We start from the raw sequence: 13722 nt of genomic DNA on the forward strand, positions 1-13722 counted from the left end.
AGCCTCAACAGACATCTGCTCAGCAGGACCTGGCTCTAACACTGTCTCAGAGTCAGATTTAATGTGACTACATAGCACAGGGAGATCAGCTCGGTGCTCTGTGACCACCTAGAGGGGTGGGAAAGGGAGGGTGGGAGGGAGGAGATATGGAGATATATGTATATGTATGGCTGGTTCACTTTGTTATAAAGCAGAAACTAACACCAGTGTAAAGCAGTTATACTCCATTAACGATGTTAAAACAAATAATAAATAAATTAATTTAAAAAAATTTAATGTGACTAGTTCAATGAATACCACTGGGCACTTCTGGAAAAATGTAAACTTCCAAGGATGAATCCCAACTGCATTTGCACCGTTCGCTCTAGGGATAACCTATCTTCTGGAGAGTCAAGTTCTTTTGGAGAGGACACCTTGTGTTTGCAAACATCACCCATGAAATTGATGAATTTCAGCAGGGCTACTTCCCCGTAGGAGAGAGTCCATGAATCAGGGCTGGTCTTACAAACCTAGCTGAGCCTGTCACATCAAACCAGGAGATTTAAATCTTGGCCTCACACTGAGAACTCGAGTTCTTTTTTCTGTGAAGAGGGACCTTTGGCTGAGGCTTCGGCGTCGTGGGATGACCTCCCCTCCCTTAGAAGCTGACCCCGGTTGAGAAATGTTATCATGTGTGAGGAATGTGGTGCCAGGATTAGTGACTCGACACGACACTCCTGGAAAATGTGGCAGCTTTGTTATGTCCCTTTGCAGACGAGGAAAAGAAAGCAGAGAGAAACAAGCACGTCAAACGAACCAGTGACAGGGACAGAACTCCGATCCCAACTGTGATCAGGGAGGCTGTGGGAGAATTTCTGACCTTCGGCTGCCCTACCCACTTTCAGCCTCTAGGTCTCCAAGCTGGTGTGGCTACGGCAGAAGGGAAAGACATTCAGGATACAGCCTTCAGCCAGCCCTGTCAATGTAGGGCTCAGCGCTGTGTACCTCTCTCTTCTGCCATTCCAGGGAGCCTTGGTAAGTCAGACATGCAAAATCCAAACGGCATGGCATTCCAGACCAATCTAGTCCCTACCATTGAGCGTGGAACTGCACTGGCTCCAGAGAGTCGAGACAACACGATCTAGCAGGCTTTCCCATTTCTATTTCCTATGATTCTGCAGGGTGTTCAAGGTCAGATGTTAAAATTCAGTTAAGCAAATAGATGGGCCTGGCGGAAAGAGAAGGAAAAGGCCCTACCTGTTCCACCCGGCAGAGTTTGTCCACGGTGCCTTGGTAATGCTTCATGCAGTCCTCAGCAAGGTGCAGGTGGGTCGAATACTAGGACAAAGCAGAGAGCGTGTGGTCAAGGGATCACTCGCTGATTTGCGCAGCATCTACTAACCACCTGCTAGGTACTGACACAGTGCTAGGCACCAAGGCGTCTCCAGCCTCATAAAGGTAATGAAATATGCGTTCAAGCAGTTCACAGACGCTGCTGGGTAGAGAATTGTGTGTGTCGGGAAGAGGGACAGACCACCTTCTACGAGAGTCAAGAGGAAGGAGAAATCCTTTATGGGGGTGGGGTGGGGTGATGGTTTCACAGGCACCCACAAATCCTTTCATACTCCTCCCTCCAGCAGGTGGCGCTCAATCCCCCGCGCCTTCGTGTGGATTTAGTGACTCGCTTCTAAGGCGGAAGCGATGTGTGACTCCCAGATCATTGTGACTTCCTCCGAGCTCTCCCTCTCAGGCCCATGGGGTGAGGAATTGGAAGGATACAGAGAGAAAAAGATGAAGAGGAGAAAAGAAAATCATGGGAAATGACCTGTCTATCCCAACCTTTCATTGTTTTCTAATAAAAACTGAAGATGACTAAAAACCTGTGGATTTCTCTGAATCAGCAAGGGTAGAGGAGCCTTTTTGCAGCTGCTTATACTCACGATGCGAATGGATCGTTTTGGATCGTCATACCTTGCTGAGCTCTTTCTGGTACTGGGGCATTTTCTTCAGCATCTGGGACAGGTCCCGCATGGTGGTCTATGGGAAGAGGGAAGCACACGGTCTCACTCCAATGGCCCCGAGCTAAGAGGGTGGGCAAGGGGGGGTGGGCGCAGGACAGGACAGCAGCCAGCACCGGACTCCCGAGTGCTCACTCTGTAACCCCCCCAAATGCATCTGTTAAACACAAGATCACGTGTGTTTAGATTACCACCTCTCTGGCTCAAAAAATTATTGATCCAAATACCATGACTGTGTTATAGGCGGGGAACTGACCTCTGAAATCTAGCAATTATGTTTTATTTATTGGACTAGAAAGTTACTGAGAACATAATTCTTGCCAGGAAAGAACAGTTTTTCGTCTGCATGCTGCTTTTCTGCATACTCAGCTCAAGCAATCATGGAATCAATTCACATTTCGTCTCCGCAGAAAGGACGTAGTTGTGTAGACAGGTAGGAAGAAGGGAGAAGGGAAGAGAAGGCTGGAATCTGCATCCTGACAGGTGGAAGGGCTCTGCTGACTTTCTAATTGGGTGACCCACCTAATCCCATTCACGTACCTAAAAGAAATGTATTGAATGACTACTACATACCAGGCACTTTTAGGTGCTGGAGATACAAGGACAAAAAAAGGATTTCTGCCTTCATGGAGCTAACACTGAGCAGAGGAGCCACGCTAAGTGAGTGGATTAGCACTCTTGGAGGGAATCATGAATGTGGGTGCAGAGCAGAGACACCTCCCTAGTCCTGGCTCAGAGAAAACGATGCCTGAGCCGAAGGAAAGGGACCTCATAAGGCAGGGCCGAGGCAAGGAGCACAGGCATGGCTTGAGCAAGGCGATGGGGGCAAGGAGGAGGGAGGCAGAGATGAGAGTCTGTGGGGCCCAATGACCTGGGCGCTGTAAGGCGTGTCCACGGTGGGGCTTGATTCTACTGGAATCAGGAAATCGCTTAATGACCCTAAGCCAGGGAGCAACACAGTCAGAGCGGCATTTCTCCTAAGAGGAGTAAAACACCTCTGATAAACAGGCAGGAGGAGGAGAGGCCCAGGTGAATTCGGATATAAATTCTAATGCTACCACAAGCTAAAAAAGGTTTTAGCAAGTTCTTCTGGCTTAAAGTGAATCATGATCCAGAACGGTAAACACTAATCTTCAGAGTAACAAGGAGAAGAAGCTCTATAAATATCAAAAGGCGGGGGGTTCAGATCTCAATTTTGAATCCAAAAATAAGACAAAATGGTACAGACGAAAAGAGGACCATGACCCCTCTCAGCCCCCAACTTACTAGTCCCGTGCTGAGGAGGCATCTTCCCCACCCCCAGAGAGAAAGCAGGGATTTCTGCTTTCTCTGGAGCACGGGAGCCTGAGTACGGGTTTACCTTCTCTCCAGTATTCATTCTCTTGCTGGAAGAAAAATCCTTCAGAGAACGGGTGACTTCCCTGGAAGACAGAAGGAGGCAGCTAAGCTTCAACGCGGCACCAAGTGTCTCTATATGATGCTATAGGAGTCATGCAAGATTCCTCCTTTAGGAATATGTGGCGGCTTTTCTTGCCCATAACGCATACATCTAAAGTGATTTTCTAAGAGGAGAGACAGATACATCATTTTCCTAATACTCTAAACCAGGGGTCTCCATAGTGGTGTGTGCAAGACAACTTGAGAGCAGAAAAGAAAATGTTAGGACATCTATTTATATAATTTTACTTCATCCTTTTCAAATTTATGTTTTTTGTATACGCTATAAAATATGCATATTAGTACAATAAAGCATCTATTTAATGCATGAATAAATTATATACTGGCAATGTGAATTAACATTTTTCTAAAGTTGAGTGATCCAAAAAGTTTGGAAACTACTTTTCTAAACAACAGAACTATCCCAGGCTGTAATAGTTTCTCACTCTTCCTTGTGAATTTCCTGCCGGATAGCACCAACTCAGCGTAGCAGAGTGTGTCTTTCTGCAAAAGCAGGCTTGTTATCTACAGTTTAAAGGTCTCATTAAAAACTTTCCAGTGTTAGAAACATTTTGAAACACTTTCAGAGCAAGGTACTGGTTTAGCACACGTATCAGTAAATACATCAAGGCTTGCTCAGAAATTTTAGGTATGACAACAGGGAGGAAGGGGACACACCAGCTATATAAACGAAAACTGAACTGTATGTAGTGGAGTCCGGATCCTTCAACAGAACAAACTGGTTTCAAGTGTTTAGTGTTTATAAAGCATCTTACTGAGAGAGCTACAAATGCTTTCTAAAAATCCTAAAAGCAACCCTAACACAGAATGGATTTTCTAACTTCATGAAGTCGGTGTAGCCTGAGCTCAGATATCAGAAGGGGTTCATCATCACCGGTTAGCACGTTGGCGACTTAGCAGAAGCAACGAATTCATGCACTGGTGAGCTCTGGTCAAGTTGCCCAGAGAACGCACACCGGCAACCGACAACTGTGATTGCCCGTGTCGGTGGGGTGAGCCCTGGAGCCTGGGGCAGGGCTGGCCGAGGCTAGGGGAAGGGCACAGGGTGGGCTCTTACTGGGACACCTCCGCGATGTGTTTGTGGCGCAGCGCTATCCAGAGGTCGTCATCCTCGTCCAGGAGCACTTCCTTCACCCTCGCTTCTCCAATGCCGCTCGTCTCATACCTGGAGAGGAGACGTCCCACAAAATTCATCCAATCCCCCTGGTTCAAAACAGGCAGATGGGGCTTCCCTGGTGGCGCAGTGGATTAAGAATCCGCCTGCCAGTGCAGGGGACATGGGTTCGAGCCCTGGTCCTGGAAGATCCCACATGCCGTGGAGCAGCTAAGCTCGCGAGCCACAACTACTGAGCCTGCGCTCTAGAGCCCGCATGCCACAACTACTGAGCTCGCGAGCCACAACTACTGAAACCCGCACCCCCTGGAGCCTGTGCTCCGCAACAAGAGAAGCCACTGCAGTGAGAAGCCTGCGCACCGCAACGAAGAGTAGCCCCCGCTCGCTGCAACTAGAGAAAGCCCGTGCACAGCAACAAAGACCCAACACAGCCAAAAACAAATAAATTAATTAATTAAAAAAAAAAAAAAGTAGAACTCCTCGTGGAAGGAGCAGGAGAAAAACCAAACAAACAACAAAAAATAACAGACAGATGTTCACAAGAATCTGTCTGAACATCAAGCAAGCACCCCAACCATCTGATGTGTCACTATCTGTGTCAGGTCTGCTGCATCTAAAAAGGCTAATGGTTTCTTAGGCAGAAAGAGACCCAAAGGTCTAATCAAAGTCAACTGACTTGAGGTCCTGGTTTAAAACCCCCAGGGTCAGTTGATATGAGCTCCATCAGAGCCACCTGGCTCAGGTGTGAAGTCAGGTTATAGGTGGGTTCAGAGGTACTTGAAAGGGAAAGGCGAGGATCACACTTGTTCCTGGTTGAAAACGGCCTGGGACACCATCCTCAAATGTGTGGGACCTAAACAGCATTCTGCAGCTGCCTGCAACTGGCCCTCAGCAAATTTTCACATGTGAAATCATGAACATCTAAAGGAAAGCAAGAATTACAGGTACCAAAGCTGAGATTCAGTCATATTTTTAGAACCTTCATTTTGAAACAACTATCTTTACGGTTAATGTTATAAAATAAAGGACATGAGAACAATATAGCCTGTTCCCACAGAAAGAAAAATAAGTTTTTAGAGACTGAGTTTCTGATGATTGCTACCGAGAAAAATGTTGTTTATAATGAAGCAAACTGCAAATAAGATTCAGTAGGAAAATCCTGTTGATATACTTTATTATCATCATATTTCATGATCTGTAGTTAAGAAGTTTCAACTCTGAATAAGATATGCTCTGACACACACAAGTCAACATATTAACACACCCAAGCCAGCTGTGAACTGAGGCGACATGAGCTGTGAAATAAAGATCGAAAGTTCTTGTTCTCTTTGAAAGGGAGAGGAGTTTCTGGCTGGTGGTGCAGCTGGACTTTGGGAACTCACAGAAAAGCTCGTGGGCTTATTAGCAAGACTGTATCAATGCATCGGATTTTCCTAGGATTAACGACATCCTTTTTCTTAAATTAGAGGTGTGTTTGGTTCATTTGAAAAGCTGCAGTTACACCGGGTGTGTGTACTTACTTGTATACATCATTTTCAATCGGCAGCAGGTCGTAACTCATAGCCTGAAAAGTCAATTCATGAAGGACGGGGGAACTGGGGTCGAAACCGCGGTCCAGGATCAGGAGCTGGGAGCGTGCCTTGTCTGGGCCCTGAAGGAAGGACACAGGGAATGGTTTCATGAGCCGCCCCATACAACTCCCGCTTCTCCGACTAGCACAGCTAACCCTCCTGTGAAAAGTGGCAGCAGGATGTAAACTCTGACTCAAACAGCACTAAGTCCATTTACTGCTGGACAAGGACACCAGCACACACCATGTGAGAATCCAATGTGCATATTTCATAATGAGGGCCCTTTGATGCAGATCCAAAACTGTGGCTGGGGTCTAAAGTGAGCTTACGAAGGGGAGCACCACCTATGTTCAGCTATAAACAGGGTGACCCATCATCTAGCCGGCCTGGGCCTGAGGGGGTCCCCAGAACCTGGGGCTGTCAGTGTTTTTTTTTTTTTGCGGTACGCGGGCCTCTCACTGTTGTGGCCTCTCCCGTTGCGGAGCACAGGCTCCGGACGCGCACGCTCAGCGGCCATGGCTCACAGGCCCAGCCGCTCTGCGGCATGTGGGATCTTCCCGGACCGGGGCACGAACCCGTGTTCCCTGCATCGGCAGGCGGACTCTCAACTAGTGTGCCACCAGGGAAGCCCTGGGCTGTCAGTTTTTAAATCAAGATAGTGATGGGATAGTTCTGTGTCTTGATCGCAGTGGTGGTTAACATGTATCTACACATGTGATAAAATTGCACGGAACTGCGCACGTGCGTGTGCACACACACACCCGAGCACGTGTACTAACTAGTGAAATCTGAATAAGGTCTGGAGATTGTAGCAATGTCAATCTTCTGGTTTTGATACTGTTCCACTGAGGGGGTCCCAGGAGGCAGGGCTGTAGGTGCTAACACTGGGAAAGTCCCAGCAAAGAGAAACAAGTTGGTAGCTCAGCTACACTGAACAGAATCTGTATTGCCTGCCCAAGGGCTGGAGCTCACTGCGCAGGAACAAGGGCGCTCACACACACTCTGTGAGCAAAGGAAGCCAGCTGTGCCCAGGCTGCCACACGGACACTGTGGTCGCTTGGTGAGAGAAGCACGTGGGCCAAGTAAGGCTTACCTCCCCCATTGTCGGGTCATCGGCTTTGTACGCGTCGAGCTTGTCCTGGATTAGCTGAGCCAGCAAAGCATTGTCCTTGTATTCCCTGACAAAGGAGGAGGGACAGAGGGTGAACGGCCCTGCCCCAATGGATGACACTGTCTGCCCTCAGGGAGGAAGGCAGGACAGAGCAGGAGGGTCAAGGGAGACACAAGCTTCATCCGTACTGTTCTTTTACAACGAGAGTATGTATACTCACTTTAGACGTATAATTTAAAAGGACAAATAAAATACTTAGCTCGGTGCCTGGAACATAAATGATTTTCTAGTTCCCTTTAAAAAAACCAAACTATCCAAATGGAAACAGAGGGAACATTTCCAAGCAGCTCCAGACGAACCACCGCACTTCGGCAGAGGGTCCGAACCAGCCATCCTTTTCCCATGATCAGGCTGTCTGAGCCTGACCCACCTGACTCTCACTTCCCTTAATTCAAATTCCCTTGGACCCTGTTTTGTTTTGTTGGAAGTGACGTTTCTGCCAGCAGAGCCGGACAGATACAAGTGAGAGCCTGTGGACCTCCCGCCTTGTCTGAGCTGGGCAGCGCTTCCTGGGCTCCTCCTGGCGATGTTTATCCTGTGGCTGCTGCCTGCCCCCTGGCCACGCTCAGCGCAAAAGCAGCTCTGCTCCCAGCCCTATCCCTCCAACGAGTGAACCCCGAGACCCCATTTCTTAGCTTCCACCAGGCTTCTGTCGGTGAGGACCCTAACGGAGGGGGGCGTCGTCCCATGGGCGCACATCCCTGCGGACAATGCGGTGAGGAGCATCCTTGCACCTCCTGCTCAGACCCTCCATTCCTCCTGCTGTGCCCTCCGCCCTTCTGGCTTCTCCCTGGGGGACTGTGACTCCCACTCATGCTCCCAGCCTGACACTCCCACACCACTGCATTCGCTCCCTGTGCAAATCCCCCAGAGGCTACCCAGTGATAACCACTGAAGGGCATGATCCCGAACTTGGCATCCAAGGCCTCCAGAGATGGCTTCACCTGGCCCCACTGCCCACACATACACCGCGCTAGACGACCAACCCTCCCCAAACTTGCCCTTTGTTGTCCAACGTCATGCTTCTGCTCATCCCAACTGTCCACACGAAATGCCCCCTGCCCCTCACTGATCTACTGAAATCCGAACCCGTCCTCCGGGACTGAGCTCAGATGCCACCTCTGCTCTGAAGCTGTGCTCGCTCCTCTCAGCTCAAAGGGCCCTCTCCCTGCTCTGGATGCCCAAGCCTACGGCCTGCACTGTCCTAAGGCACTGGTCTCACAGGCCTACATGGTAGGTGTGCTCATCCTACCTGCCCTCCCAGATCAGGGGTTTCTAAGCGCAGGGGCTGTGTCTTCAGGTTAAGTCCGCCTGTGAGACCAAAGGCACTCTCCAAAGGCACTCAGCACACAGCAGGTAAGTGATAAGTGAATGACCTTATCAAATCTGAGAAATGTGTCCTTTGGAGAATTATTCTCCTTGTATTTTATCTTACTCTGAAACATCTTTGGCAAGGTGGGTATTTGATTTTTAAGGTTAGGAAGAGATGAAAAATTGTAGGAAACCTGGATTGTAGTTACAGGGGGTTCACATTTAGTTATTCACTAACTGAATATATGTATTTCATGCCCTTTTCTGTATGTATTGGTATATTCCACAATAAAATTTAGAAAAGAGCAGAAACACTGGAAAATAATTATAAATGGAGACGCTCAAATCTTGACCCTCTGGAGACAACTGCCAGACGAATGGCAAGGCCAGAGGAAGCTCCCTGCTCGGGGACACGTGGGGGGGCCACCGAGGGCAGACTGGGGCGCAGCCTTACCCCCGATACCGCACGGCCGGGTACTCCTTCAGGGTGGCGCACAGAGTTGCGATCTGCTCCGCCAGGCGCTCCAGGATCGGATTCTTCATCTGAGCCTTGTGGGGACTGTAGAAGCTTTGGAAAGAGTCAGCAGAGTCCAAGGAATACACCTGAGACGGGGAAGAAATACATATATTTCCAGAACAGTGGACTGTCATATTCATCCAGAATGGTGAACCGTCAGAGTTTTTTCCAAGCTGGTAGTGAGGCTGGGTGTCTCAGGTTTTCATTTCTTCTACAAACACGGCTTGGGTGTCTCACTTGGGACTGTTAGTGACCAAACCATTACTGCCCTCAAGGAGCGTGCAATCTTGCAGGAAGAGGCAGACAACAAACATAATGAAAAGTAAATTTTATGGTATTTGAGAAATGGGTACATGTATGAGAACATAAGAAGCAGGGAGAGAAGCCCACAGGATGGACAGGGAGGACACGAGGCCTCCTTGAGGAGGGGCTGCTTGAGCCAGGGCTTGAAGGAGGTGCAGGGTTTCTCCCCAGCAGGCGGCTCCCTGAGGGCCCGGCTGGTGCCAAGGCCCTGAGGCAGGCGTGTGCCTGTGTCTGATGACCAGTGAGGAGCCCAGGAGGAGAGCAGGGGAGGAGGTCCTGGCACACCACACGGGCCATTCATTATAAGTTTGAATAAATAAGGGACAGGCTAGAAATTGTGCTGTGACTGTAGCAAATAAAGGAGCTCTGTATGGATTTAATAATTTGCTATCCTCATAGTATGTTCTAAGCATTTTTTTTTCTTCTTTTTTTTTTTTGGAGGGTCCTAGAAGACTAAACTTCCCTCTTAAACTATGAGGCTACCAGCTATCAGTATTCACTCAGAATCTCTATGAGGTAAACTACCCTGATCTGGAAAACCTGAGGTTTTAAAAAAAGGTTATTACGTTTCAAAAATATATGAGAAATATAGTATGGTTGAATATGGTAAAGTTGGATTTTGTTCAATCCAGGTGGTGACAGGGCTCACATACAGGAAAAGAATTCCTGCCCTCAAGCTGAGATTAAGCTTTAGGCCAAGTGAGAGGGCAAAGAGACTGTCTTTTTAAAATATTCACACTCTATTTTTTCCATCTCTTCTTACCCAAGAATCGGTCACTCTCTGGCATCTAGAAGCTGATCTATAAAGACCCAAAATGCCACAATCATCTCTCACCTCTACAAAATGCACAGAAGTTGTGTTATTTTTTGTTTCTTTGCAAGGAGGAGGCATTTTAACAAATTTTAAAATACTAAGGTATAAATTTTGTATGTTCTCTCATGATCAGCTTCACCTTTACTGGTTTAACGACTTTGTTTTTTTCCAAGAGGAGAGGTTTTGGCACTTGAAGCGTTAACAGCTCATGACGAAGGCTACCATCTGTTCCTTCCGCACAGGACAAGCTGAGGTTATCTCTCCATTAAAAACAGTCTCCTTTGCAGCAAACGGGTGTTGTCTGACCCCTGCCCCACCCCTCCTCCCAAGCTCTTTCTGGATTGGCTACTTTTTGCTTAGTCAAGGAGTCAGCCAATAGGAGTGAACAATGTGAGTGAGGATGAAATGAACACTAAGAAGGGCAGGATGGCTGCAGAAAGTCAGAAATAACTGGAGACTAACACGAGGGCATCTTGGGCAGACCCCTAAGGACTACTGTTGCCATTACATAAACGTCCGCTCACGACGCGCCATTCGGCAATCCCCTCCCCCACTCTCTCTATTGCACCCCTGCCCCACCCTCTCGCACGTGGCCAGAGTTCCTGCGAGAAGAGCCAGGATGTGGGTTTTCTAGGCCCTCCCCCACGCAGCCTCACCTGGGATTCATATGGGAGAAATGCAATGTTGATTTCCGTCAGAGTTCTGATGACTTTGGCTGCTCGGGATTTTACCAGTTCGTTAAACAGGGCGTCTGGACACGCTGCCAGAATGACAAGGACAGTAGGTTGTTTTCCTGCCCATTTGCTGGTTCATTTCAACATTCGCACGTGTCCAGGGAATTCTTTATTTTAGTAGGATTTAAAAAAGGTAAACAGAAGGTTCATCCTACCAGACAACCTACTACCTCTAGGGTATAAAAGGAATACAAAACCACCTACAAGGCCCTCAACGTATAACAAAGAAACAAATGGCAATAAAGACTGAGATATTGAGAGCTAATAAAAACTATTTTCTGACATTAAGAAGAAGAAGAAAAAGAACCAAGAGAGATCAAAAAGGGATCAGGAAAAGGCCTATAAGATAAATAAACACCACACATCTGAGATACTTATGAAAAATAAAATAAGTAAAGAAAAATAAAATCGTTGGGAAATGCGATGCAGACATTTCCCCAGGGCCTCTAAGGAACTCGGCTGCACAGGAGTCCCACTTGGTGGGGGGGGGGGGGGGACCACGATTTCTCATGACTCTTCCGGACCAAACAGTTTCAGGTCCCCAGAAATGTGTCATTGGTTTATTATTACTAATGCCATCTACCTGCTTTCTTTGCCACCCGTCTTCAAAGAGTATAAAATTATTCTTTGCAAGAACCTTCCCCCAACTGCTCAGTGGTGAGTTTTGTGGGGTTTTCCCCAGAGAGAACACAGGGTGAACTGCTATTATTGTGCACTCTACACTAGGTTCCATGCACAAAACCTCCACAAAGCAAGAAAACAGATTCTAGGACAATGATACACTTCTACCTGATACAAATACCACCAGATCAGAGTGTCTTTGTAGTTGAAAGGTAGATGGAAACACACTGACGTTTATAGTGATATCTGGAAGTCTATACAATGAAACACCAAGGCTGGCATCGGAAAATTCTTCTCAGCATTGAACATGCTAGACCTTAGAAGAGGAGCTATTTTTTTAATCAGGAAGGGACTGCATGACATAGTAGGTTTGTATTTGTGGGCATTTATTTTTATCTCTTATGCAATTTGTCTTCTGAAGAGAAAAAAAAGATCAGGACAAAAGTGGGAACCACCCATTTCTTCCCTGTTGGCCTGGCTTGGTTGGGGTAAGTCTGGCTGTGCAGGAAGGCCAGGGCGGCAGCTGACAGCTGTACTCACAGTCAGTGAAGAAGACGTGCGCAGCCCGGTACTTGGCAGTTGGTGGGTCCTTAAAGTCACTGATGAGAGAGTGGACAGACTGTGGAAAGGGAACAAAAGGGAACTGAATCTAATTCTAGAAGCAAATGGAACCTACATCTGAACGGAGTCAAATCCATGCTGGCTTCAAGCTACATGCACAAAATAGCAAGGGATTTCTGATGTATAATTCTAACTTATGTTCGGCCATAACTGAGCTCTGAGGATTTAAGATTAGGATTGTTTCAGAGTTTAGATGAACAAAAGCCTCCCTAGCTCATTCCAAAATGACAGCGTCCATTCTTTGGACCCTCCATAACTTGGGTTCCTAAGAAGAGACCCACAAAAGAGGTCAGAAACCTACCAGGAGATTCATTGCGATGAAGTTCTAGCAACTTAGTTGCATCTGCAGAAACTCATACATAAGCCAGTTTTCAAAAATGAAAAGAAAACATGAAAACTGGGGGGAATTTACATAGATTAAGACATCTAAGACAGAAGCAAGAAGGTGGGCCTTGCTTGGATACTGATTTGAACCAACCCCCCAAAATGATAAGACAGGTAAATTTGAACCCTAACTGGATATTGATGAAATAAATCTGGGAATTCCTTGGTGGTCCAGTGGTAAGGACTCTGAGCTTCCACTGCAGGGGACCCAGGTTCAAACCCTGGTCGGGGGAACTAAGATCCTGCAAGCCGCGTGGCGAGGCCAAAAAAAAAATCTGAAAGCATAAAATACCCAAGTTCTGGAGGCCGATCACTAGATAAAGTGATCTCCTACCTAGAAAGCTAACACGAGGGGAAATCGAGATTGGTCCAGCCTGGCTTTTGGCAGAAAGCTTAAGGAATGTACTCTTCACTCCTCACCGCACCCCACCTTCCCCGTTGGTGGATTGCATGCTTAAACAGAGCAGTGTGTTAAATGCGTGCTTAACCCAGAACCATCAGACATGGTGCCACCCAGACACCAAGCCAGCACGTGTAACCTCAGCCAAAGCTCTTCTGGGCAGGGTTTACCTTCTCAGAGGGAGTGATGAGGTACACAGCTTCCAGGCTGGGGAGCGGCTCTCGGCGCTTGTTGATGTCTTCCACAACTAGACAACAAAACAGCGGCCCATGGTAAATAAGAAAACAGAACTGGTGATCATAAAACTAGAAGCCATAGAGAGAGGCCACCTTCAGACTGGTGCAATAAAAATCTACAGTGGGGGGAGGAAAGACTCAACGCCCCTTCCCCAGAGTTACCACGTTCCTCTGTCTCACGAGGCTCAGGTGGTAGAAAACCTGAAACCTTATCACACTAAATACTTCCTATTTCCCATTTCAGTTTAAGTAAATTCCTTGATCTAGTCTTTTGCCTCTTCCTTCAGTTTTTTCTCATCTGTCCTAGATAATCCCAATTCCTTTAGAATTTCCATGTTGGCTTGTTTTTCAACAGTTAGATCGTTTTATCATTTTCCTTTGTATATCAAATGAAGACATTCCAAACATACCTTCTGTATAATACTGTTCCTTTCAATAGTTCAAAGACTAAACATCAAATTTTGTTAAAG

At 47.3% G+C, this 13722-nt stretch overlaps 1 protein-coding gene across 2 annotated transcripts in view; it reads right to left on the reverse strand.

Annotated features, from left to right (window-relative positions):
• The window catches only part of STXBP1 (syntaxin binding protein 1), a 71640-nt gene that overhangs the window by 17990 nt on the left and 39928 nt on the right, over positions 1–13722 (reverse strand). For both annotated transcript variants that reach the window (XM_027104793.1, XM_027104794.1), the window contains exons 4-13: positions 13187–13263; positions 12152–12230; positions 10913–11016; positions 9077–9225; positions 7234–7318; positions 6090–6220; positions 4513–4620; positions 3358–3418; positions 1951–2016; positions 1237–1317 (exon numbers count right to left, since the gene is read on the reverse strand). In XM_027104793.1, the coding sequence (XP_026960594.1) occupies positions 1237–1317; positions 1951–2016; positions 3358–3418; positions 4513–4620; positions 6090–6220; positions 7234–7318; positions 9077–9225; positions 10913–11016; positions 12152–12230; positions 13187–13263 (941 nt within the window). The remainder of the gene's footprint in view (positions 1–1236; positions 1318–1950; positions 2017–3357; positions 3419–4512; positions 4621–6089; positions 6221–7233; positions 7319–9076; positions 9226–10912; positions 11017–12151; positions 12231–13186; positions 13264–13722) is intronic.

The sequence above is a fragment of the Aethalodelphis obliquidens genome, unplaced genomic scaffold (genome assembly GCF_003676395.1).
Source record: "Aethalodelphis obliquidens isolate GAN/ISIS:26980383/991018 unplaced genomic scaffold, ASM367639v1 scaffold7, whole genome shotgun sequence".
Lineage (NCBI taxonomy): Eukaryota > Metazoa > Chordata > Mammalia > Artiodactyla > Delphinidae > Aethalodelphis > Aethalodelphis obliquidens.